The sequence below is a fragment of the Podarcis muralis genome, chromosome 4 (genome assembly GCF_964188315.1).
Source record: "Podarcis muralis chromosome 4, rPodMur119.hap1.1, whole genome shotgun sequence".
NCBI lineage: Eukaryota > Metazoa > Chordata > Lepidosauria > Squamata > Lacertidae > Podarcis > Podarcis muralis.
In genome coordinates this window covers 48143004-48168583 of record NC_135658.1, presented here as the reverse complement: position 1 = coordinate 48168583, position 25580 = coordinate 48143004, and the positions used below count along the sequence as shown (strand labels likewise).

Sequence of the window (25580 nt, the reverse complement as noted above, 5' to 3'; positions counted from 1 at the left end):
TGTGTGTCTGAGAGAGAGGCATGTTTGCAATGGCTGCCAGCAGCGATGGCTGAACTGTTTCAATAAAGAGCTGTAAATAGACAAACCGGACTTCGTGTGTTTGTCAAAGGACGTGATAGTTTTCCCGCTGTGTCCAACTCTGCTAAGCCGTGAACTGGAGGGAGGAACAATGGCGCAGCTTTTGAAGAAGTGTGCCGGACCCGTTGTAAACTGCTGATTGACGTTCTGATTGATGGATCTCACAGGTACAGCACTTTGCAAACTGCTCATTTCACCCTGTAAGCAAAGTCAAAAGAAGGAAATGCCTTCCTACCTTTGCTTCATAAGTTACAGGGGGGCAGCGAACACAGTTAAGCTTATTGGATGGTCATACAGCTTACTGGCTAGTCACTCCTGTGTAGCCTGGCCCACACATAGGTTAGCTGTGAATAAGGATAAAATGGTCCCTTTAGCATCTTGCATAGCCTTTCTTCATTGTAGCATACTAAGTGCTCCCAATGCATCCAGCCTAGTTAAGCAGTAAAGTGTGGTCTAGTGGAACATTGATCTAGATTTCAGAAGAATGGAAATCTATCACCTTTATATGTACTGTGGAGAGTAGACTGGTGACTGAGAGCGGCTGCTGGGACCATATAACACCCGTCCTAAAGGATTTTCACTGGCTCCCAGTACGTTTCCAAGCACAATTCAAAGTGTTGGTGCTGACCTTTAAAGCCCTAAACAGCCTCAGCCCAGTATACCTGAAGGAGCGCCTCCACCCCCATCGTTCTTCCCGGACACTGAGGTCCAGCGCCGAGGGTCTTCTGGCAGTTCCCTCACTGCGAGAAGTGAGGTTACAAGGAATCAGGCAGCGGGCCTTCTCGGTAGTAGAACACTTTCCCTTCAGATGTCAAAGACATCCTAAGACAGCCCTGTATTGGGAAGTTTTAAATGTTTGATATTTTACTTTTTTATATATGTTGTAAGCCGAGTGTCTGGGGAAACCCAGCCAGATGGGTGGGGTATTATTATTATTATTATTATTATTATTATTATTATTATTATTAACAACAACAACAAATAATGTGGAGAAATCTTAATTTTTGAAGTTGTCTTAGCTTTTTCCACTTTACTTTCTCTGCCTCTTCTTCAGGTGCAGATTTTTCCATTGTTTCCTACAAGTCTGTTTTCATGAGCATATTTTCCATTCTAAATTTCTGTTCTAAATTTTGCACAGCAAGCTCTAGGGCTTTCACAGCTTTTATATATGCTGCCATTATTTTTCTCTTTCTTGTCAGACTAGGCTGTAATGCTATTGTTGTGGAGGGTGGGGGTATATTAATAAAATCAATCCTCCTGACTGGGAATATCCCCTCACTCACCCCTCACTCATTCCAACATTCTTCAGCAAAGTTTCTTTTCTTTCAGCAAAGTAAGCGGCTCCTGTTATGTCAAATAAAATTGTAACACAATGACATCGTGTCCGAGAGAAACTACAACAACATGAGACAAGAATGACAGTTGGTCTCTCTAACTAAACTTAACTGAACACCCGAAGGAAGGGGCCAATTCCAGAGCACAACACAAAAGCCCCACCCACCAGATGACAGACATTCTACTAATCAAATTAGGCCCCAGTGTTTTCCTTACAGATAAATCCTAATTTTTGAAGTTGTCTTAGTGGCCACTGGATGTCACTCTTGTCCCACAGTCCATTTTTTTTTTAAACGTTTTCTCCCCCTGCATAGTGAGGTAAATAGACACAGTCACTCCCCGATCTTAGCAGTTCCAAATTCAGAAGCTGACATACTTGGTAGATAGCAACCATTAAGATAAATGAGACGAGATCCAAATGAATGTATGAGGACAGTCTATCCACAGTTAACATGGTTTGATTAAAGTTCATTCAAATGCGCATCTCTACCCATGAAGTCACATGGGTTAACTTATTTATGAACTCATAGAATTGTAGATTTCAAATGGACTCCAAGAGTCATCTAGTCCAACCCCCTACAATGCAGGAATCTCAGCTAAAGCATCCAGTGGTGGTGGATTGTCCTCAACACAGCACAACCCCCAGGTTTTAAATTACTGACTCTCCTCATTGTAAAGCAGGATCTAAACAGATCCCAAAAATTGTCTAAACTGAGGAAGAGCAAGAATTTTTTCATGCCTTATTCTATTTTACAGTTATTTAAATAACTGTCCTCTTGGTGGTTTTATTTTAAAACCGACTGTTCTAAAACACTTGGAACGGTTTAAAAACCACTTAGAGAAGTGAAAAGAGAAACCATCTTGGCTGAGAGTTCTGGAAGATCTTCTCCCTGCCTTGCAGGCCTTTGTCCACCTGGCCTAGGAAAGCTGGGCCCTGACTATAAAAGTTGAGGCTGCTAAACAGACACTTGACCAGAGATATTGCTGGGGAGTGTTGTTGTTGGGGGGGTGAGTGGCTTGTTGCTGTTTTTGGTATTTTTGAATGCTTATTTTGTATGTTTATTATCATTTATGTGGAAATTGTTCAGTTTGGTTGTGTGCTTTATTTTTTATTTTAATTTTATACAAATAAAATGATGTATGTATGTATGTATAAAGGCTTCAGCCTATAACTTTGAAGTGATAATCCGGTCCAGGCTTAATTTTCAAATGCCTTGAAAAATAAATAAATTTTACTTTTGTTTTCCTTTGATGGCAAGGAAAACAATAAAAGTTGAACATCATCCAGGACAGTCATCAAACTTTTCAAATGTAGGACTCACCTTTAGCTGCATCCTGCAACTTGGGATCCACTTTTCCTTTTTTATAACTGTATGTCGACCCTTCTTCCATTTCACCTCTTTCCCCCTTATTTTCCACTTCCTTCTCTCGAAATGCTTAAAAGGTGGAGATATTGCTGGTGCAATCCAACTTCAACTGGGTTCCAGCTCACTTGTTGGGAGACCAGCCCAAGACACTGATCAGCCCAGAATTTAAAGACTAATTGTAAATGCTCTGCTTCTCGCTACATGTTTTAGCCTCCTATTAAAAAGGGATATAGAGTGGTGTCCTACCAGGTCATTTTTAGCTGGTGAGGTTCATCATAATTTGATTATCCAGACTTCTTAAGTGCATTTGTTCATTTTGGGGAGTAAATTTTTTCTTAGGATATGACTTCTGAAAACGTCTCCTCAGTTTTTGAAGCATGGGCTCTCTTTTAGATTGGAGAGTAACATCTCTCAAATCAATACTGCCACACAAAGGGCTAATTCAATTTTATTATCAATTCTCTAATGTTTTGGTCTCTGGGGGGCATCACAGTATAGGAAGAAATTAGCTGTGCTTAATTCAGAGAAAAGAGTAAAATAAAACAATATATATATATAATTATTTGTGTTGCTTGTATATATGTTTAGGGTAAACTTTTCTGGAAAATGTTTTAATTGTTGCCAGCTGAGAACTAGAAACAGCTGATAGCAATAAAGTGGTGCTGCAGTCTTGTCTTCCTTTCTCCAACTGCTGCCACATAATGTCTCACCATCAAATGCCAGATGAAACCTCAGAGAAATGTTGAGGTTTTAGCTTAGGTGTGGGTTTCTTTAAGCTTCAGCTTCTTCGCAGCAATGGGCTTGCTTTGTGGGAGAGCGGGAAATAACCTTGCTGAGAGAAGATGGCTCCCTCCATCTCCATTTTGTTCTTATATCTTGAGAACTAGCCCTTTTGCCCTTCAACCTTGTACCTCATAAGGAAAAAAAGGGGAGAGGCTACTGCCATTTCTCTTCATGTAACACAGCAATGAAATTTTAGAGGGTCCAAATGTATTCTTACACTTAATCCCAGAATTCTGGGACCTTTCCCCATACTTCACTAGTACGCAGAGGGTCCCCCCTGAAATATTAACTCTGATCAGCTCTATTGCTTGCTTATTCTTCTCAAAAAACAGTAGTCCTCATTAATGCTATTCAGTGCTATTTTTCTAGAAAAAGAGGTGCTGGAAATCACTTGTTCTCTTATAAAAGCAATGGCACCCACCTGAGAGGTGCTAGAACTGAGTTCCAGCAAGTTCCGGCTTGGGGGGGGGGAGGCCTGGTGCTATTCAACTCGTCTCATGCACATAGATGGAATTGGGACTTTCTTGCTTCAGGAGGAGCAAGGCCTAGATGAACTATCCTTCCCCTGTGTGTGTGCCTGCTCTGCCTGTGTGAGGCACTGAAAGGAAAGGGCAGGCCTGAGCACACTGCTGCTAATATCACTGAGGTAAAAAAGGATGGAAAAACAAGAGAGGCCTCAGAGAACACTTTTCAGTGTCCAGCCCCATCACAGTCTTTCTTGGCATTTGTGGGCTCTAGCTGTTGCTGCAGGATGATGTTTTATAACTGCTGCAAGACAATGGACCAGGGATAGAGTGTAAACTCTGCTCCCTGTGCCACATGGAAACTTTGAACACACTTGTGAGTTTAGGCAGCTGAGAGGTGCTGAACCTTGGGTGGACCCCATTTATCTCCTGATCCCTCCCAAACCCAAAAGCAAAGAACTCATCCAGTGAAGAAACAACTGTAGTAAGGGAATACATGTATCCAGACAATGGTGCTAACTAGCTTCTTTTGCTTTGGTACACAGGCTGTGTTACGATTCTGTCAAGCCCCATGAAGCTCCATCAGGAGTAGAAAGCAGCCTCTCCTCAGAAACATCCTTTCCTTCAGGCTTTGGGGCCTGGACACACCAAGCCCCATCCTGAAAGCGTCTTGCTCCGTCTTGCAAGTGAAATAGGCTGTTGAAATTGAATTCAGTGTGGCAACAGATCAGAAACAAGCCATGCTAGAAGCCTGTTAACCATATAGGCTGCTAAGGAGTAATTCGTCCAGGAAATCTTTCCAGGATTTCATAAATAAAGACTTTCAAACCAGGAACCACTGGAGAATGTTGCATTTCAGCTTTTCTGAAGATTGTTTGTTAAAGCTCAATGTGTTTTACAAGCTAAACCTATGCAGTCATGAGTACACAATGCTGCATTTTATGTAGCTTACTCCTATAACTGCAGTCATGCCACATGGTTGATCAAGAATGTGAACCCTGCCTGCCAAATTCCACCATGCTATCTGTATAACCACCCTTTGCCAGCTCGCTAGTCTACGACTGTCAGCAGATCCTATTAAAAAGTACTATGAACGGTTCCTCTTGCTGCTCTGGAGTAGAAAGAGCTCCATTAGGCACCTCTTTGCTCCTCCAAATCCAATGGCCAGTCAGTCATACTGGTGGTGCCAGAACCGAGTTCTTGCCAGCCTTCTGCCATCACTCGCAAAAGGCAAGGCAAAAGAGGCAAAGAGGGAGAAATGGCAACCTTTTAACATGAGGCATACCCAGAATAAATTCCTGTGGCAAAGCACTGCTAACTATTTTACTTACCCAACATAAATACTTCTTAAAGGGACCAGCTGCAGGAGCATCAGAAATCTAGGCTGTCAGAACACTGGCTGTGGGGCCTTCTTCCTTGCTGGGAGCACACATTTGTAGAGGGGAGAGTCTAAGTCCTATACAAAGAATGTGGTCCCATCATATCAGAGAAAGTGCAAAAAGAGCAGATACAAGCAGGTACTCTCTGGCTAGTAAGGGAGATGGTTTTGTGGAGCTCTTATTATTAGTGTCAAGCATTTTTCTAAATACATATTTAGCATTTGCTGGGGAAGCCACGTGATTTCATTGTGTAATTTCTGACCAAGTGCAGCAAACTGTAAGCCATCAAGCACAATTCCTAAAACAAAATAAGGTTTGAAGATCTAGTACTGTGTGTAATCCTGTTTCCACATGATTACCTACCTACGTTAGGACATCACAAGTTTATTGCCTAATACGATTAGCAGGTTTTGGTCAATTTGATATTGCTGGGACTAAAAACAGTCAATGGAAATTAGTTTCTTACTAATCTTGCTGTTTTTAAGTGGCACTGAAATTGTCCTCATCAATTCGTCATTTAGCTGCAGCCTCATTTACGCAGTGAGCTGCTTCCTAGTGTTTAAGTAGAATTGCCACTCTGAAACCAGTGGCTTATCTAGCACAGTACCTCGTGCCTAGCAGCACAAAATCCAGCACCATTACAAAATGGAATAATTGGAAATGTCACCTTAAATGTCTGACTTGTATCAGACACTGCTTTCCATAATAAAATACATAAAAGTAAGCAATTGTCCCCCATTGTCCCAAGAGAAAGAAACCTGTTATTATATTCCTCCAGCCACATTCACTAGCGTTCACTTCTCCCTAGGACCTGCCTGTGCTTTGCCCTAAAGTGCCAAATGAGGGCCAGGATGTAAATGATATCTGTCAAAAACTGAGCAAAGAAGTATAGACTTCAGAAACATCTATAGGTCAGAGCACTCTGCTCAGTCAATTAGCATTATCCTAGTCTATTAGTCTGCATAGTTGCTGCATTGTCTATACTGGTCATATATGTAGTCTCAAAATAATGTAGTGTCATTCTACAGCAATAATTGCCAAATGGCATGTATGATGTCAGAAAATTGCAGGAGCCGATAAACACTACAAGTAACAGATGAAGAAGCACAAGAGCCCAGGGAAGCTTTCAGCATGCTGACATACTCCAAGTCCCCAAACTATACATAAAAACATGCCAATACCTACTCCTCCCTCCACAGTAGTTCACTAAGCCTTACTGTTCATGTAAAATAGACCTCTATGATTTGCAAACATACAGTTCATTTGCAACCAAAGTAGCCATAAATAAAACTTTTTTATTCTTTGATGTAATTTACAAGCTACCAGGTACCATGTATTTTACAATGGTCACTTTAAAATTGATGCAGTCACAGAATGGCCCAGACTGAACAGAAAGCTGTTGTTGATGAAGTGAAGGATCGTAAGACATAAGCAAAGTAATACTGTAACAGGTAGGTGGCAAAAAGCAGATTTGCCGTAATAAATCAGACTTGTAATGTTGCATGAGTTCTGGCTGATAACAAAAACTGAGTGTCATGCGATTCTCAGCTTTATTGCCTGCAGTCTGGCTAATGTCTGTACAGTCCTTTTTCTTTCCTTGCGATTTATTAAAATGGAAAAGTTAAAAACTATAGCAGCAACAAGCAAACCCTGTGACAGGAAGGCAAGGGTTAAATAACTAAAAACAGTTTATACAGTGTGCTTAAGGAAGGTCTTCAGAGTTTATCTTCCATCAGCTGGAGTTCGACTGAGTGATGACATGATTCGGGCAAATCGTTCGCACAGTTCATGGGTGGAATATGAAGGTAACTTTGGTGGGTCGTTGAAACCTTTAATTTCTGTAGAACAATCTAGCAATTTTGGCAGGAAGTCTGTCAGCTTTTCTTGCAAGTTGGCTGTAATGAAGATGCATATATTTATATTTATCTGTTTGTAACTGGCCAATAACTTAAACTGTGAGTTATCTTTGCATGCAAATTTTTATTATTTAAAGGTTTCCTTTCCTTCTCATGGTCCCACTTGAGAAAAGGAAGCCTGCACTCTCTTAGCCATTAGCTGTTCTCTTAACCACATTTACTCTTAAACAGCAGCAACAGAAACAGCTCACTGGAACTTTAGGATTAAAATCTATGAAGAATGTGCATTGCTTTTATAGTAAATAAGGTGCTATCTTGCAGATTTCTGAACTATGCATCTCAAAATGTGTTTAAAGATTAATAAACTGATCACAATCTAAAGCTGAACTTCTCTCTCCTTTCGTCCAACTTTTTCATTTTGTTTACTCTTCCAATATCATTCTTCCAACTTTAACAATACAGGCATACCATATCAATCTAAAGTTGAGATGCACCTTACTTAGATTATAACTGATATGCGGAAACAAACTTACTCAGAGTTCCTAGGAACACATCTTATTACTGTATATGTATAAAAGTACAATTGTAAATAACATACGCTCCATTTCTTGTCCAAGGTATGAACACCATCGATTTCTCATATCTTCTACAGCAACAATATCCTTTTCCTCTGTTTCATCCACCAGTAACAATGGCAAACATGGAACAATAAGATCATTCATAATTTCCAGTCCTTTATTCACTTCTCGATCATCTCCAGATTCAAACTGTGCTGCAGCACACTCATTTAATTTCTATGTATACCATAAAGAGAAAAATCAAACTGTTAGTGTTCATATTGTGCAATAGGTTCAAGTTACTAGTCCAAGCATTTGAGAACCAGGGGCAACCTATATAATCAAATACTTTTGCATGGTGCAATCTCTAAAATGTCATGTAACTGCTGATTTATGCAGTGGTATTTTTCTGTTAGTCTACTTACGCCAAGGGAGGTTACCTATGTGTTAGAAAATGTGAAACAATGTTTTTATATAAGCTAACAATGTTTGTGCAGTTTCATTCCATCAAATATTCATGGGAACCATATGCAATTCCTATCACATATCATTTAGTGGAACAGCTCCTAGAACCAAGTTCTTTTAAATCCTTGGTACTTCAATTTGCATTCTGGCAGTCTTTTTCCAGAATCACAAAATAACCCATTTACATCCGCTCCATGATACAACTGGTTTTGCTAAGCCATATGGCACCAAGGTTGCTCACCACTGCAAATGTCACCCACTTGTCCTATGAAACAAGCTGCACAGGACACACATTAATGTATGCTAAAGTATGATGCATAAAGTATGATGCATAAGAATAACTAAAAGCAGAGAACAGTCCTTAGCCACAGACCTGAAACTAAATATAAGTATGATACTGATTAGGACTACATGTTTAAAAAAGAAATCTGCAGTTTTTCCTCAAATAAAACATTGTACAATTGGATTCCACTTACTAGTAAACATTCTCTTCTATAATGGGATATCAGTTCTTCATCATGACCCCTGTTTGAGCCTTTTGCTAAAAGTTCTTTGTTCTTATGGTAAGCACAGAGAAGGTACAGCAAGGCATTCTTAAAACTACAATAAAAATGAATTATTATTATTATTTTAAAAAGTACTAGAAAGGCATTTTAATGAGATTCTTGAAATAGTATCTTAATGGAATACAATATTGTATCTAAATTCAAAAACATATTGTATCAAATCCTGTCTCAAACACCAAATATTTAGATTGCCTACAATGCAAGAAAATATTTAGTGGGGCTAGCCCAATCCTGTTAAGGCAGTAGCAGCTATGCCACAAATAAACCAACTTAATATAGAAACAATTTATTCCTGTTATGGAAATGCCTCCATGAAGACAATTCTGCTAATTGTGGAATGCATATGCATTTATAATATTTATATCTTGCTTTATGTGAGAGCCAAGAGGCTCTCAAAGCAGCTTAAAAATAGAGTCTCAAATAAAAATAAAAATTCAAATCTAGTGCAGACCTGGTTGCTCACTGGAGCAAGATGGTTCAAGTATATAAAACACCAATCCTAGCCTGGCTGCACTTCTGGGCCCAATTCAAAATGCTGGTTTTGACCTATAAAGCCTTAAAGGCTCAGGACCACAATACCTTAAGGACCTTAAGGGTTACAGGTAGATACTTTAATGTCAGTAACAATATTTTGGGGAGGGGGGCAGATTGTACAGATTGCACAACCAACAAAAGAATTTCCATGCCCAGTCATCCTTACACATTTGTATCATTTATCGCATATAACCATTCGATTGCAAATGCACTGCAGTACTTTGTAGATTTTAAGAAGTAGATTCCCTTACTTCTTGTTCTGGAAACATTCCAATCCCACCATGAGGTACACAGTTGTATCTCTGAAGTTTCTGTACTCTTGGTGCCACCACTGCATGTAAAAATAAATAAATGTGTACGTAAGTTTTTTTATGATGAAATACTAAACATCCAATTTCAGTCCTGTCAAACTATGAGTTCAAAATACTTTTTTGCCTCCTTTAGATGGCCATGCCAATGAGAAAATCTTAACTCTGCATGTGGAGATTCGACATGTCATTAAGAACAATGCACTCTGTCCGCTGACTAATTTTCTGATTCCCCACCCCCCACCATTTCTGCGCAGTCACTGTCTATTACATGAAAACTGCTTGCAAGTCCATTTAAAATCCAAACGTGAAGGCCACACTTCCCTGAAAATTCTCAGCTTTTGAGCTCAATACTTATCACCTGCTGTTTTTCAGGACTTACATTAACACACACACACACTCAAATTCATTTTACCTTAGGATGAGTAAGAGGAAAGGTTTCTGACAATACTAACCTCATAATCTTCCATTTTTACTTCATCTGGCTTTATCATTTCAATTTTGGCTCGGGCCACTTTCATTATGTTACGGCACCTTTAAAAAGGAAAAGGTTGTTACTCACTTTCTAAATCCTTCTTTGCAGCCATTTCAGAGCAGGAATGTGACCTTTTGTTCTAGACAAAGAGAGGAAACTGCCGCCCTCCAGACACCTACTTCAGGAGGGCCTGCCCTCTCAGGGTTGGGGTGCATGTGAGTATGTGTTGCAAAACATCCCCTTGTATCAGTTGCAAAGTGAATTGGGACTGTTCCTGTGTTCGTGCAGATTGGGCAGAAAGATGGGAGGTTCGGTAAAAAATTAAAAAGTCATAGCATTCTCTTCCTTCTTCAGAGCAGGCTTCCTTGGAAGATAGTATCTTAACCTGGATCTTGCATGTTTTCTCAGGTTTGAGACCTACTGAATGACTAGATATTATTTCTGTGACTTCAATTAGGACTGGCTGATTTATTTTAGATGGCTTGGCTTTATGAACTACAGTGGTACCTCGGGTTAAGTACTTAATTCGTTCCAGAGGTCTGTTCTTAACCTGAAACTGTTCTTAACCTGAAGCACCACTTTAGCTAATGGGGCTTCCTGCTGCCGCTGCGCCGCCAAAGCACGATTTCTGTTCTCATCCTGAAGCAAAGTTCTTAACCTGAGGTACTATTTCTGGGTTAGCGGAGTCTGTAACCTGAAGTGAATGTAACCTGAAGTGTATGTAACCCGAGGTACCACTGTAGTCTAATGCATTGCCTGAAAGTACTGCTACAAAAATGGCAGGGTCACAGGGGGACTCATCTTTGGCTTCATTTTTTTTGGGCATTTTTAAAATTCTTCAGTTTGTTATTAATCTCTCATTTTAGGAGCCTTCATGTTGCAGCGTTACTTGCTGTACTAGACAAAGTCAGCCTTAGAATGCATTTAAATTATCACATATACAGCATGTACTTTTCTCTGGTTTCTTGTGTTGATTACGGTGCAGACGTGTTTCGCTCAAGTGTATGCCAGCAACTCTCTTTAAGTGTCACAAGGTGGAGCTGTAACACTTTCGCTACATATCTAGTGTTTTCTCATAGAACCGGGAGGTTTCTTTTTGAAAAACACTCATTCTGCTTAACTGCATTTGCAGAAGGAAAGCTAAATAATTTATACCTTATTTCCTTTTAAAAACAAACAGACCAACATTCTACAGAAGCTTTGCTTGAAGAATGTTGGACCAGACACACATGCATACATTACCTTTCATCAAAACTCAAATTGTGATCTGAAAACTGTTCCAGCAACGTTCTCTCAATTATTTTGTTTGGAGCCTGGTTTTGGATGAAGTATACAATTGCATGATGCAAACGGTAATCACACTCAGGCGATGTTTCTTGTTGGGCAAGTTTGAGTAATCGTGCATATTCCAATTTTATTGCCTAAACATTAAATAAAAATAAAAAGGACAGCCATTTTTAACATGACAGGTTTTTTTTTAAATGAAAAATTTAAACTACGTTAAAAGCTCCATACAATTTAAGTATCGGCATCACTAATAAGAAACAGGAATATTTAATTCCAAAGCCATGATTCTCTTTTCCAATGACACTTTAAACTATCCTGGATGAAGACAGAAATAAAACCTTAAAACATCATTTCAGCAATATGGCAAAAGTGCTGCAGTAGTAAGTATAAAGCAAACCTTCAGCTTCTAAAGGAAAACAGAAAATATTTTAAGCGGCAAGGCATCAAACGAAAGGGCTCTATCAAACTTAATGCTACTTGGAGTAGACCCATTCAAAATTAATAGGACCGGCTTAGGATACATGCTATTTCCCCACCCTCCTTGTATTAACCAACAACAACAAAACCTACTCTCTAGTTATACATTAGTTATACATGTGATAATGGCCAATGACAGCATTAACTCTGGGCAGAAAGTATTCAAGAGCAGTTTGATAATAATGTCATAAAGGTAAAGGGTAAAGGGACCCCTGACCATTAGTTCCAGTCGTGACCGACTCTGGGGCTGCGGCGCTCATCTCGCTTTACTGGCTGAGGGAGTCAGCTTTTGTCCACAGACAGCTTCCAGGTCATGTGGCCAGCATGACTAAGCCGCTTCTGGCGAACCAGAGTGGCGCACGGAAACGGCGTTTACCTTCCTGCCGGAGCAGTACCTATTTCTCTACTTGCACTTCGTGCTTTCGAAATGCTAGGTTGCCAGGAGCTGGGACCAAACAACAGGAGCTCATCCCGTCCCAGGGATTCGAACCACCGACCTTCTGATTGGCAAGTCCTAGGCTCTGTGGTTTAACCCACAGCGCCACCTGCGTCCCATAATAATGTCATACATTTGCAATATTTTAAAATATATTAAATCCTTCAAAATAATTCTTTTGAAGAAGACTACTGCTTATAAACAGGGCATATCACAATTTCTATTTTTTCTTAGACATGTGATGCATAGAACTACTGCAATAACAGAGTATGCAGTTTATCTGACTGGCACTGTTTACTTATCACACTGCTCCATCTAAAAATACCTCTTTCACAAGCTACCACATGGGAGAACCAAACAGATACGACAGCAAGCGAAAGTCCTTATTGAAATAAAGTAACTTCTGAAATCCCACATGCAATTTATTTCTTGTAATAAAAGCACACTGTCAAAACAAGTATTAGTTCTCGCCTTTAAAAAATTTCAAAAGTGAATGGAACATTATAGGTAGCTTTGAGATACCTATATATAACATGATTTTTGAAAGTATAAACGCAAAATATATACACACATCTATTAGGCCTGCAGATAATCAGAGACTTGGAATCTTCAACATCTTATTGAAAACACAGCAAGGAAAAGGCAATATGGAAAAATACTATCCTCCTCTAAGCTATATTTTCATCTTACAGCTGTATTCCAACAGCAAGTTTGCAATGTTTAGTGCATCTCCTTTAATATACTTTAGGTCAAATGTGAGCCTGAACTTAGTAAAAATATAGGATACATACAAAAGAGAAAGCAATTTAAATTGAGGCTGTTCACTGACTTCTTAGCCTTCTCCAATGCAGTGCCACCAGATAGTTTTGTACTACAACTACCACAGCTGATCAGACTTGTAGCCCAAAACATATGGAGAGCACAAGGTTTGGGAAGTCTGCTCTACTTTGTAGCTTCTATGGTAAAGGTGAAGGTAAAGGGACCCGACAGTTAAGTCCAGTCGCAGAGGACTCTGGGGTTGCAGCGCTCATCTCACTTTACTGGCCAAGGGAGCTGGCGTCTGCTGCAGAGAGCTTCCATGTGGCCAGCATGACTAAGCTGCTTCTGGCGAACCAGAGCAGCACACGGAAATGCCGTTTACCTTCCTGCTGGAGCGGTACCTCTTTATCTACGTGCACTTTGATGAGCTTTCAAACTGCTAGGTTGGCAGCAGCAGGGACTGAGCAACGGGAGCTCACCCTGTTGTGGGGATTCAAACCGCCGACCTTTTGATCGGCAAGCCCTAGGCTCTGTGGTTTAGACCACAGTGCCACCCGCGTCCCTAGCTTCTACGGTAGAGCATTTCTAAAACAAAGTGAATGGATTGGATTCTAGGGTGTTAAATTTTGCAAGGTTGTGGAAGAAAAGTTTCTCCTCTCTTCTAGCAGCTCTCCATTTCTGATTTCACACTGTTCCAGAGTCCTACTCAAACCTTCCAAAGAAGCTTTTTGAGTTCACAGGTATCAGTCAGGAAGCTTTCCATTTATGAACAACTTCCTTAAGTTAACTTATCTTGGAATGTACTTAAGATCATTCCTGGGATCTTGGTTCCTTAAAAAAACAAATGCAATTTAAATTCTGACAGGTTATAAAGTCATAGGACAAAAATACTGATTTTGCAATTATATGGCCAACTTCTATTAGTTAGTTGTCCTTCCCCTTTAATTATTGCATGTCTTAAGTAACAAAATACAGATCATTACTTTCCCCTGATATCAGGAAAGGTGGCAATCTACCAATACATGACAAGAAAATCATGACCTGCCTCCAAGCAATAAAGTTTAGATCCTTGACCCATTTGTCAGTAAAGCATGATGTTGTCTAGAAAGAAAATATGAGGGTCAGGGAACAATATTTATATCAGTATGTCTTCTTCAAAAGGGAGGAGGAAGCAGCTAGGTGGGGAGCATGACATATGGCCATGCCCTGTTAGGAACAGTATAACTTAGTTGCCGTAATTGTTTCACATGGTTATGGTAGCATTGATGTGCTAACTATGCATTATTCCTTGCAAAGAGGTTACTAGACTTGTATGGCAACCACCAAGCCTACTTTTACTTTTAAAATACCAACTGAAATAAACAGCACTTAAGTAATAAATCTTAATATGTGCACAAAACTGGAGCAAAGTCTACTGAAGGTATTCCTTAAGTAGGCGTTGCCAACTGTAGCGCTGGTATGTTACACTTTTATGAGCTTTATTGATTAAATTTATTATTAAGAATTCCTTCAAAAATATTGGATGGTGTTGTGTTAATTCTTAGCTTTTTCTTTCGAGAGAACACAGTTAAATGTAAAAATAAATGAAAACTCCAGGAAAAGCACAACTTTTAATTAGAATTCAAGTACAAAGACAGTAAGAGAAAAGGAAAGTTGAAATTGTTAGGTGTACCTTAAAGAACCCTGCTTCTGGCCCACACCTGTCATAAACATTCGTGGCTTTACCTATAGCCATGATAATACCTTGCATGTTCGGGGTCAGCATGACCTGTTATAGGAGATTTAACATTTATATTTTGAATGAAGAAAAGTGTCAACAACGCAACTCAGTATGTGCCTTTACATACTCATGCAACTGCATGCACCCATTGCAATGGCAAGCATTTCAGCGTTGTATTTGTGGCATTCACAACATTCTTGTCCATTTCCAAGGTAGTAAATATATAACTAGTGACGCTAGATTAATAACAAATCCTTAAGGCATTTAAGAGGAAAAAAGAGTTCAAAGCTTCATGTACATGCAGACTTAGTCTCTTGAAGATGAGCTTTAGCAGATTGAGTTAATGTAAGAGATTATAGCTTCTCCAGTAAGGTACAAAGCAGTCTATTTTCAGTTAAACATGACATAATTCTTATATATGGTACTGGAAGGGACACAAAGTTAAGGGAGCTTTCCTATGGTGGGAATGCAACAAAGTCTCTGTATTTTGGCATTCCATTTTTGCAGAGATCTGTGAAATTAGCATCCAATGCCTAAAAAAGACAAGTGAGCCAGCCCTGAATTTGAACTTATTTCAAGGTGAAAACCATCAATTGGGTATTTACTGGTAGTGGCCAGGTTGGGAATTGCAAGATTTTGGAAGTGGCAATTCTGACAGCATGATACAAAAACGTGTGGCAGATTGCTTTAAATGAAAAACTTACAGATAAGCTAAAATGGCAAGGGGTAAAAAAGAAAAGAAAAATGCCACAGACAAATTTATGGCGGAATTGCACTGTTTTATCACGCATATGAACAGCAGACTTCCTACAGCACATAAAATCTTTTGGATGGTTTGATTTATGATATTGTGCTATTTTTCTTTTATTGTATATGATAATCTAGAGTCTCTCTAATTTTTGATGCATTATAGGACATGGCTGTAGCCTGTGTTGCATTGTAGTTGCTGAGGGAGGGTTTCTTTTGCTGTAAAATTAATATAAAATTAATTCTTATTTGTGCAGATAGATTTTTTAATATGCATGCCTTCCATTATAGAACTAAAGGCGAAGTCAGAACATGGCTATTAGAAGAATCAGATAGAAGCAAAATGGGAAATCCCTCTAAAATCGTTCACATTTTCAAACTGGGAATACATAATGCCAACAGCAGGGTTTCTTTCCGTTCTTGAAAGGGACTGCAACAGCAGAGGCTTGCAGTCAAGAAGGGAAGGGGGGAGAAGATGTTATTTTTGCAAATCCACGTTTTCACAGATGAATGGAAAGAAAACACTGTCCTTTGTTACAGATTTATCAAGTGACCCACCTATTCGTGCTTCCAAGGCATGAGCACACGTATTTCATGCAAAGATCACTGTATGTCACAAATTATTTTTTTCAAGTCAAACCAGTATTGCAATCATTTCAGTCAGGCATGTGGATTTGGAAGGGGCCTGTATGATCTGCATAGCTGCCTTAGTGGGGCCAATGTGCTGTATTCCTGGAGGGGAGTGGCACTTGGAGGTCTTTTCTAAAGAGACTTCAGGCCCTATGCTAAAGCAGTAGACTAAAAGCACAGGATGCTATATATGTTTAATACTGCTCTCTTCCCCACTGTTATTTCTATGTCAAGGACTATAGATATTTCACATATTAATTTTTATTATTGGGAATTATACAGTAGAAATCACATACAATTTTGCCTAAATATATATTCACAATAATATCAACTTTCAGCTCCATGTTCTCAGGTTGCAATATTTGAACATTAAATGATGTTGCAACCTGCTGTAACACATGCTATCTTAAAAATAATGGGTGCTTTTTCCATTTGTTTATTCATGTTCTAATTTATGATTGATGAATTAAAATCCATGTGACTCATCAACTAAGTTTTTTTTAACTGGGCGAAAGTCTATCATAAAAACACAGCAAAAATCCCCTGGATCAGAGCTACCTAGTTCAGAATCTAGTCTCTAGCACAAGGAAGCTAGTTATTTCCAGGAAGTCCACGAGTTCCACTAGTAAGACATAAAGGCACCCATCTACCCCATTGTTTCTCCCTGTGAGATGTATGTGTAATATATATATATACATTGCTCCCATTGAGACTTTATTTAAGAATCACTCAAACATAGGCAAGTGTAGGCTTGCCAATTTTTTAGACAGGGATGTGGATCCAAATGTGGATTTAAGACTACACTACATAGTTTTTAATGGAACATGCATTTAGATATTCTTCTGCAAGTAATGCAGTTCACATAGTCCATGTGTGTAGGGATCCACATTTGAATCCACACACTCTACCTGGGCCCAGTTACATTAAAGGGAAGACTGCACTCTGAAAACACATACCTATGTGGGCACATCAGAGAACTTCCGCTATAATCTTTGGATCTAAAGGGACTACTTGCCACCCTGTTGACTAGTAGCCCTGTGGATCCAAAAGGCAAAAAAAAACAACAAAAAAAAACAAAAACAAAAAAAACACCAGGTGGCGGTGGCCCAGAATGTGGCTGCCTCCTGCCAGGGCCTGTTCTTGCCTGGTGCTTCTGTGGATGCACTGGGGTCATGTTAGCTGAAGCTGTCACTAAATATCCCCATCATTTAAATTGTGGCATATAAAACAGTGAGGACTGCTTTCTAGGCCTTTCAATGGGAACTGCAGGGCTACTCCATCAGCTCTGCCGAAACCAGCTCCCACTTTAGTTTCTCTCCCTGAACTCTTTCGATTTCAGCTGCTCATTAAAAATACTGCATAACATTTAAGAACTGGGACCTGAATGCACTTGCTTTCCTCCCCATCTCCTTTTCCTTTGTGCCATGTCTTTTAGATTGTAGGCCCGCAAGCAGCAACTGTATTGTTTTTAACATGTGCACAGCGCTAAGTAAATTCCCAATAGATTATTCATAGTAAGAGCAGCTCAAACTCATAGGGCACTTCCAATCAGGGCATCCCTTTTATAAAAATCAAAAAGGTGGTGGCTGACCTGTGGCCCACTGGATGTGGCTGGACTCCAACTCCCATCATCCCCAGCCAGCATGGTCCATGATCGGGGATGAGAGATGTAGTCTTGTGACATCTGGAGGGCCATAGGTCTGCCACCAAAATTACTTGCTTAGTCTTCATTTACTAGAATCTAAACATGATGCTTGAAAATGCTCAGAAAAAATGATCTTTGTCAAATTTATCTATTTCACACCGTGCAAAAACAAGAGAGAAGCCGCATCTATCAGTTCTTGATGATTTGACAAATTGCAGTAAAATCAGCTGAGACTTGGGTAAGTGTTTAGGTAAGTGCAACCATGTGCAAGCATGCCAAAGACCACTCATCAGGCAGCTGTCTGCAGCACATGAAAGGTGCAGAAACATGTGATTACGGTGAAGGTGGTACCTCATCGTCATAACCTCCCTCCTCTGACTCAATCACATAAGTCCCTACATCAGGAATCGCCACCTCTACAACTTTCTGTTTAGAAGCTGTTGGATCTGGGGCACTATCAGAATTCTGTGAGGGGGGAAATGAAAACATGACATTCTTTAGATTGTTCTGAGAATACTAGCAAAATCTTATTTTCCTTTTTAAATATATAAATATTTTTTATAATCTCTGCTCTTATAATTGCAAGTAAACAGTTTAAAGCTAAAAGTTAAGGCCAACACAGTAGGTTACATATACTTTATATTCATTTACATGGACAGCCTTATTATTCAGTAACTTTAGATTTCAATGTTTTCTCTCTTCTTAGCCTGGAAACGATCAGGTGAGGTAATTTATAAATATTTTTTCCCCCTTTATATACTGCTTTTCATAAAACCCCTAGAGTGTTTTACACAGCAAAACATACAGTAAAAGCAATTTAACAATTGTAATTAAAACCCACATAATACACAACTGTCAGCAGAATACAAAATATAGCCGAGGATAAAACAAGTCAAAGACCATGTAAGCGTAAAAGAATAGAAATTATTGGGTGAAAGGGCCTCAGGGTGTCTTAAAGGATCTGGGAAACAGGTGTGTTTTAAGAGGGCACTGAAACTGATCAACTGTTGACACTTATCACATCTCCAGAAGTAAGGAGTTCCATGAATGGGGTGCTATACTGGATTCACGATATCTCCCCACTTCCCAGACATGGGAACTGCCCCCCTAACAGTGCCTTCATTTTGTAGGGATTCAATCACAGTTTAATGGCTCTCATCCAGCCCACTACTGTCTCCAAGCGCTGGTTTAGCACCTGCACAGCCACACCCAATTCAGACAGAATGGTGATAAAGACCCAATTCAAGCTGTAAGCTGGCAACAAAAGATGCATGAAGATTTGGGTCCGAGTTCCCCATATGGACATATTGCATCTTATTCTATTTCCCATAAACTTTGGACAGTTAAATTCCCACTGAGTTCATGGAACAAAATCTAAAATCTAAACTGAATTATAGCCCAGGGATTAATACCCAATCCATGTAGGAAGTTTAAACAGTTTGATTATACACAGTTTTTCTTATTACAAAGGTAGCCTTCAAATGAGGGGCGAGGGCATAAAAAAATATACACAACTGTTACTTGTGAAGTGCCACAAGCGTGTTTATTTCTGGCTGCCTATTTGCAGCAAAATGAATGCAGGCTGCACTTCACAAACAGCTAAACACATTTTCTCCAAACACAAAATTCATGTCTGCATAAAAACATTTACGTTTTAAGTCACTCACGGTCTGTAGCAGGACAAGCATATGCTTATTAAAAACAAGTTGCCTTGGTGTATAATATAGCAAGCAGCGAGGCTGCAGGAGCTGTCAAGATTGACCTTAGATTGCTGTACTGTAAGTTAAAACGGCCGCCTCTTAAGTTCTGAAACATCAAAATGACATTCCTTTTGGACTGAAGATATCATTTAAAATGGATGTTCAGAGGTGGATGCTTGACTGAGAAAATGTCAGAAATTTGTCAGTCAAAACAACAGTATTTTTCACTGTCTCAGAAGCTTCTTAATCAGGGGTCAGCAAACTTTTTAAGCAGGGGGCCAGTCCACTGTTCCTCAGACCTTGTGGGGGGCCGGAATATATTTTTTGGGGGGGGGGGATGAACGAATTCCTATGCCCCACAAATAACCCAGAGATGCATTTTAAATAAAAGGACACATTCTACTCATGTAAAAACACACCGATTCCCGGACCGTCAGCAGGCTGGATTTAGAAGTCGATTGGGCCGGATCCAGTCCCCGGGCCTTAGTTTGCCTACCAATGTTCTTGATCATAAGAAAATGTAAATTGCTATGGCCTCAGTAAATTGTAAATACACTTAAAGTATGAGAGCATGAAAAGTGTAACAGTTAAATAATTGGTTTACTGCTAAGCAAGAAAGTGTTCTGTTAAAAAGTAATGAATTATACCACAAGTCAAATAAAATCAGGGTGAGACTTAGAGACATAAGGCAGTTTCTTGTTTTTTCCAGAAAGTGGAAGAAATTTTTGGATGACACTTAAAACTTATTAATGTGTAGCAGTTTCCCCTGATATCACCACGTTTCCTTCTGGAAAAGTAGTTTGCATAGGCTTCTGCAGATAAAGCACTCCTCTCCTGAAATGGAACACTCTTTCAACACAGAACATATAAGGGATGGACCCCATTGTGTAATATGCACAATGCATCAAAACACTGAAATTTTTCAGACAGAAAAGTGAACACAAAGACCTTTAGCATAAATCCTAATTGTTAGACAAATGGGTACAGGAGTACAGTCTTATTTAACAAAGTTTCTCTACAACTTGACTGTAAATAAAACCGCTAAGCAGTTTACCAAAGTCAGGTATAAATCTGATAAATCTTTTGCATATAAAGGAGGAAGATATTTTGCCTTTCTTACCAAATGCATAATAGCTTCAGGATTCTTATCCTCTTGTTCATTGAATGCTTTTGTGATTGCTCGTACAGAATCTTCTTTCAATTGCTTTGAGACATCAGTCCTTGAGGGTTGCTCCAAATATTCAGGTTCTTCTCCTTGAGTGGTGGGAAGGGGGGGGAGGTAAATATTTTGTGTTATAAATACATGCACAATATATCACAACGTTACAATGTTACAATTAGGTACAATGTTACTTAAGTCCACTCTTTTCTGATTAGGTTAAATTTACTGCTTTCAATGGGTCAATACTAACTGTATGATTAACTGTATTGCAAACTTGACAAAAACGAAAAGGAATGTTATCCTACATTAATGTTACCAGCATGATGTTTACCTCTCACAACAGAAGCTTAGGCAGCTACTGAGAAGAGGCAATAAACAGCTGCAGTACATCTTGATAACTGGGGACACTTCTAGAACTGTTTAGGACTCTTGCACTGGACATTCTTTGTTTAACAGGTATATGTATGCTCTCACTCTCTGATTCTATTTGCAGGGAGGAGAAAGGGAAGTGTACATTTAAAGTAGCTTAAAACCTCATGAGAGGTTTTAAAGCTCTTTAAGGTGTGTGAGAAGGGTGTTTGTTAATTTTTCTTGCTAAATAATTAAATGCCTTTATCTACATTTGTCTGTTTGCTCGTGGTCCAACTGGTGTGTCTGCTTTCCTTCCATCTACAAGTTTGGGGTGTTGCTGGTTGCTTATGAGCTGTAGTTCCTTTGCAGGTCTTGAATAATCAATAATTTAACCCCCTAACAGAAGAGAAAGCCTTACAGAAGCTGCTTTCTTTACTGACCTGGGGTAGTGGAAGGCATAGGCACCCCGGGTGTTGGGGATGTTAATGTTTTGTCCTGTTGTGCTTTCACAGCAATCTGTGCATCCCAATCTTCCAGCTCTTTTTCAAAACGCTTATTGTCTTCTTTGACATAATCTCTTAGATCAGGAGGTAACGTTTCCATTCCGACAACCATAAGCCCTGTTTCCTTGTTGAATTCCTCTGTAACAGAATATGATGTGTTTCATGCCTCACCTCAAATAAAACCATGAAAGCATGCACAAATTCTTTTACAAAACATTTAAAACCAAGTATTTCAATCAGTTTCACAAAGGAGTTAGCTCAGGATCTTTAGTAAAATAAGTTTCAGCTCCTTGTTTAAAAACTTGGGGAAGGGCACTAAAAAGTTGCATCATTGTACCTTTTACAGCAATGCAACTGTGCTATCATTTATTATCATACTAGTAGTTAGATGAGAGAGCCAACCCTGTATTGACTGGCATGTAAATCAGCAAGAGGAAAACCCATCTGGAAGGAAATGGGGTACTTAAGCTTCCTATTGCAGTCCCCTGTTCCCTGTGCCCCCCTTCACCTTCTCCTCTGCAACCTGATTTTCTCCAGCTACTTTTATTCCAGCTGATGGTTCTTAGGTTTATTTGCCAGTCAGGTGGATAAAAGTGGTGGCAAGGGGAAGAGAATTGCAGATGGATGTGGGAAGTTTCCAACACCCCTCCTCATCCACCACTAAAAATCCCTTGCCACTTCCTTTGGTATTTACTTCATAGTAGGCCTGTTAAAACTCAAGAATGAAATTCCAACCCAGCCAACTAATTACATGTATGTGTAAAATCTGCAAAGAAGAGTGCCTTGTGGGTGTCACACCTCCTTGGGTGTAAGGAACAACTAAAGGCACTGAGACATTAAACATATTCAACAAAACTCAAATTCTGCATTTCATATCACCGTAATATTACCTTGTATCAAAAATGGTTCTTTATCATTGATATACATTAAGCAGTAAGCACTTGCGTTCCGGTATCCGCCGAATGAGTCACGTTCAAGCTCTTCCCAAGTAGACTTTGTAACAGAAATATCATTGTACTTCATCCACCTCCTTTGGTAACTGTCATAGATATATGCCCAGTAGTGTCCTGCATTAGCCTGTCCTTCATGAACTAATACTGCATGTAACCGATACGGAACCTAAGTAAAATAAAATCAACATGAAATAGGGAAGTTAGGTCACAATAATTAGCAAAAAGGACAAAGAATGAAAAACAGACAGGAATAAGGATTTAATCAGAGGCTTATCAAACAGAAAAACAAAGCTCGTGTAGAAATGGTTTCTTCTCATCAATTCCATAAAGTACTTGGCATCCAGCTTTACCTGCTCACTTCTACCTGCTCTGCATTAAAGGAAATGCGAGTGGCTAGTTTCTTCCAGTGTCATTCTGAACTTTGTCACAATTTAGCAGAAACGTTTCCACATTCACAGCTACTCAAGTAGTTCTCTTAAATATGCATAGGACTGCAGCCCCAAACCATCACTTTAAAATTCTGTACACAAATGATACCGTATGTACACGAATGATAAAGTATGTATGTTACAGGAAAGCAAGTTGTTCAAGTTTGAGCTGCAGTTACGCTCAACTGAAAAGAAGTTTAACATGGGTCAACTAAAATGTGTGAATGCATTAACTTGCTCCCCACCTCCACAAATTGCAAGCTTCGTAGGTCTCAAGTTCCTGTTATGCTTTCTGTATCTAAAATAGCCAATTTCAAGGGGAAAGTAAAGAAAAAGAATGGTCATGACTGTGATTCAAAGGAACTGAAACAGATTGCTGATCTTCCACTTCAAGACAACTGTTGTGATCTACCTAAAACAAGGGTGAAGAAGCAATTTAGACTACAAAGCAAAAGGGCTGTGTGAAATACAGTTCCTGTTCAATGCATTTTCACTGGCTAGACCAGTTTACACATGGCTCCAGCATGCAGGCTGAATGCTCAACAGAGAAAAGTTTCAAGTCTCAAGCTTATATATACAACTTTTCATGTTAACCAATCATAAGAGAGTAGGCCCTGTCTAATGATGAAAATGCATGAATGGATACAACTTGTCTAGGCATTTTCATATCTGGGATTGCAGAAGTTGGAAAAACCTTAGAAAAAAACTTTGAGGAATAATAATAATAATAATTTATATCCCACCCTCCCCAGCCAGAACCAGGCTCAGGGCGGCTAACATGAAAATATATATAATACATTAAGACATAAAATTCAGCAATCGATTGAAATACAGCTTAAAATCAGATTAAGATCAGATGGCTACCCGCAAATTCTAACTATAACTGTAGGGGTTGGGAACCTTAAGTACTCACCAGGCTCAGCTATTTGTATGAGCCGGTGAGAAGAGTTAGAGAGGCCACTTATATGCAGGGTCTTGTAAAAGGAGAGGGGTCAGACTGAGCCCCGACCAAAGGCCTGGTGGAACAGCTCTGACTTGCAGTCCCCGAGGAAAGATGTGAAGTCCTGCAGGGCCCTGGTCTCTTGTGACAGAGCTTTCTACCAGACTGGGGCCAGGGCCGGAAAGGTCCTGGCTCTGGTCGAGGCCAGTCTAATCTCCTTGAGGCCCGGGACCTCCAAGATGTTATATAGTGCAATGGTGGCTGAGAACCAGAAGTAAACTCTCATAAAATACACAATTGGTCAGTAATACTGCTATATTATGGTAGTAGATTCTCTTTCATATGGAAATGATACTTACCTGCACCATTGATTTGTCAGTGTACATTAATTCAATTGTCCGCTGTATTCTAGCTATGCTTTCTTGCAAATCTAAGATGAAAGGAAAATGAAGTCATTCCCTCCAATATTAAAATTCACATTTCTACAGATAAACCCAATTATTCCACTACTGACTACTACTACTACTAATAAAATTAATATTCCATCCTTTCTTCCATAGGAGGCCCAGAGAAGCATTTACATGCCAAATTATTTTGAATCATCACTTCCTCCTGCATTTTAAAAGAAATTTTAATTCATTCAGGTACTGAACATGAAATATATTCTCTCCCTCTTGAGAGCTTTGCCCAAATCTCCCAACAATGTCAAACATCCCATATATAAAAATGAGATCTACTGGTTAAAAGCTTTACAGGTCACCCATAAGACTTAGATGGACAGTGGTTTACCTGGCAACCATTTACTGACTGCTTGCCTTCCCCAACTGTGCAGGACAGACTGCATAGCTTAAACATAAAAACTGCCTCCATGTAATCAAAACTACCTATACTTTGCCAAGTACCAAGTCAGAAGGGGGAAAAAAATTGCTGGATGTTACAGCCACTGCCAGCAAATTTTGCCTGCCTTGGCAAGCAACCTAAATGACATTTGCCAACTCCATCTCTTTTCAGAGACGGGAAGAGTAGAATGTCACATTCAATATAATACTGAGCATCAACTAGACTATGGGGCTTAAGCTCAAGCCCCTGTCATGCTCTAAGCTAGACCGGTGAGAGCAATGGCTCCAGCCTGCCAACCTGAGCTTCTCTAAAACAAGTGCTTTGGATAAGGCATCGTCTAAGCTCCAGAAAAGAGTGAAGACCATGGTAATCTCTTGGCCTTGGCCAAACTTCCCAAGCCAGTACCTCTAGTGTCATTTTCTACTTCCGTCCTCCAACGATGTAAACATCCCTCAAGGACTGAAAGCTCCTCTTCAGTTATGTGTCTTGGTGCTGGGTGCATTGGCAGGTCTGGTGGAATCCGAGATTGTGTGAATGGCTTGTGTATTACCGACCGCTGTGCAGGCGATGTGCTTTGTGTATCTGTAGAAGGCCCCTGTTGTTCTGTTGTGCTATATTTGTTGCAAAAGATGGAACATTCAATCTAAGCAACTGAATCAATATATTATCTCAAAAGATACTACACACTGACAAAAAGGCCTCTGGATTCTGAAATTAATGCAGTTCCAAGCCATCTTTAAAAGACATCCTTCGCAGAACACAATGTCTGAAATCTGACAGAAAATCTGGGGGTATGAACACAAGAACTTATACATTTTGTTCTCCCGTACCCCCA

The 25580-nt window shown here is 39.6% G+C and overlaps 1 protein-coding gene across 3 annotated transcripts in view; it reads right to left on the bottom strand.

The window, feature by feature from the left end:
* USP25 (ubiquitin specific peptidase 25) overlaps positions 1-25580 on the bottom strand; it is a 306082-nt gene that overhangs the window by 241029 nt on the left and 39473 nt on the right. The window contains exons 14-26 of one of the 3 annotated variants that reach the window (XM_028726941.2): positions 25151-25356; positions 24265-24335; positions 22475-22703; positions 21522-21722; positions 20689-20822; positions 18220-18333; positions 14799-14894; positions 11410-11588; positions 10148-10226; positions 9636-9715; positions 8761-8884; positions 7861-8056; positions 2736-7301 (exon numbers count right to left, since the gene is read on the bottom strand). In XM_028726941.2, the coding sequence (XP_028582774.2) occupies positions 7129-7301; positions 7861-8056; positions 8761-8884; positions 9636-9715; positions 10148-10226; positions 11410-11588; positions 14799-14894; positions 18220-18333; positions 20689-20822; positions 21522-21722; positions 22475-22703; positions 24265-24335; positions 25151-25356 (1882 nt within the window). In that variant the 3' untranslated portion in view covers positions 2736-7128. The remainder of the gene's footprint in view (positions 1-2735; positions 7302-7860; positions 8057-8760; positions 8885-9635; positions 9716-10147; positions 10227-11409; positions 11589-14798; positions 14895-18219; positions 18334-20688; positions 20823-21521; positions 21723-22474; positions 22704-24264; positions 24336-25150; positions 25357-25580) is intronic. The other 2 variants (XM_028726942.2, XM_028726943.2) reach the window with 2 other exon arrangements.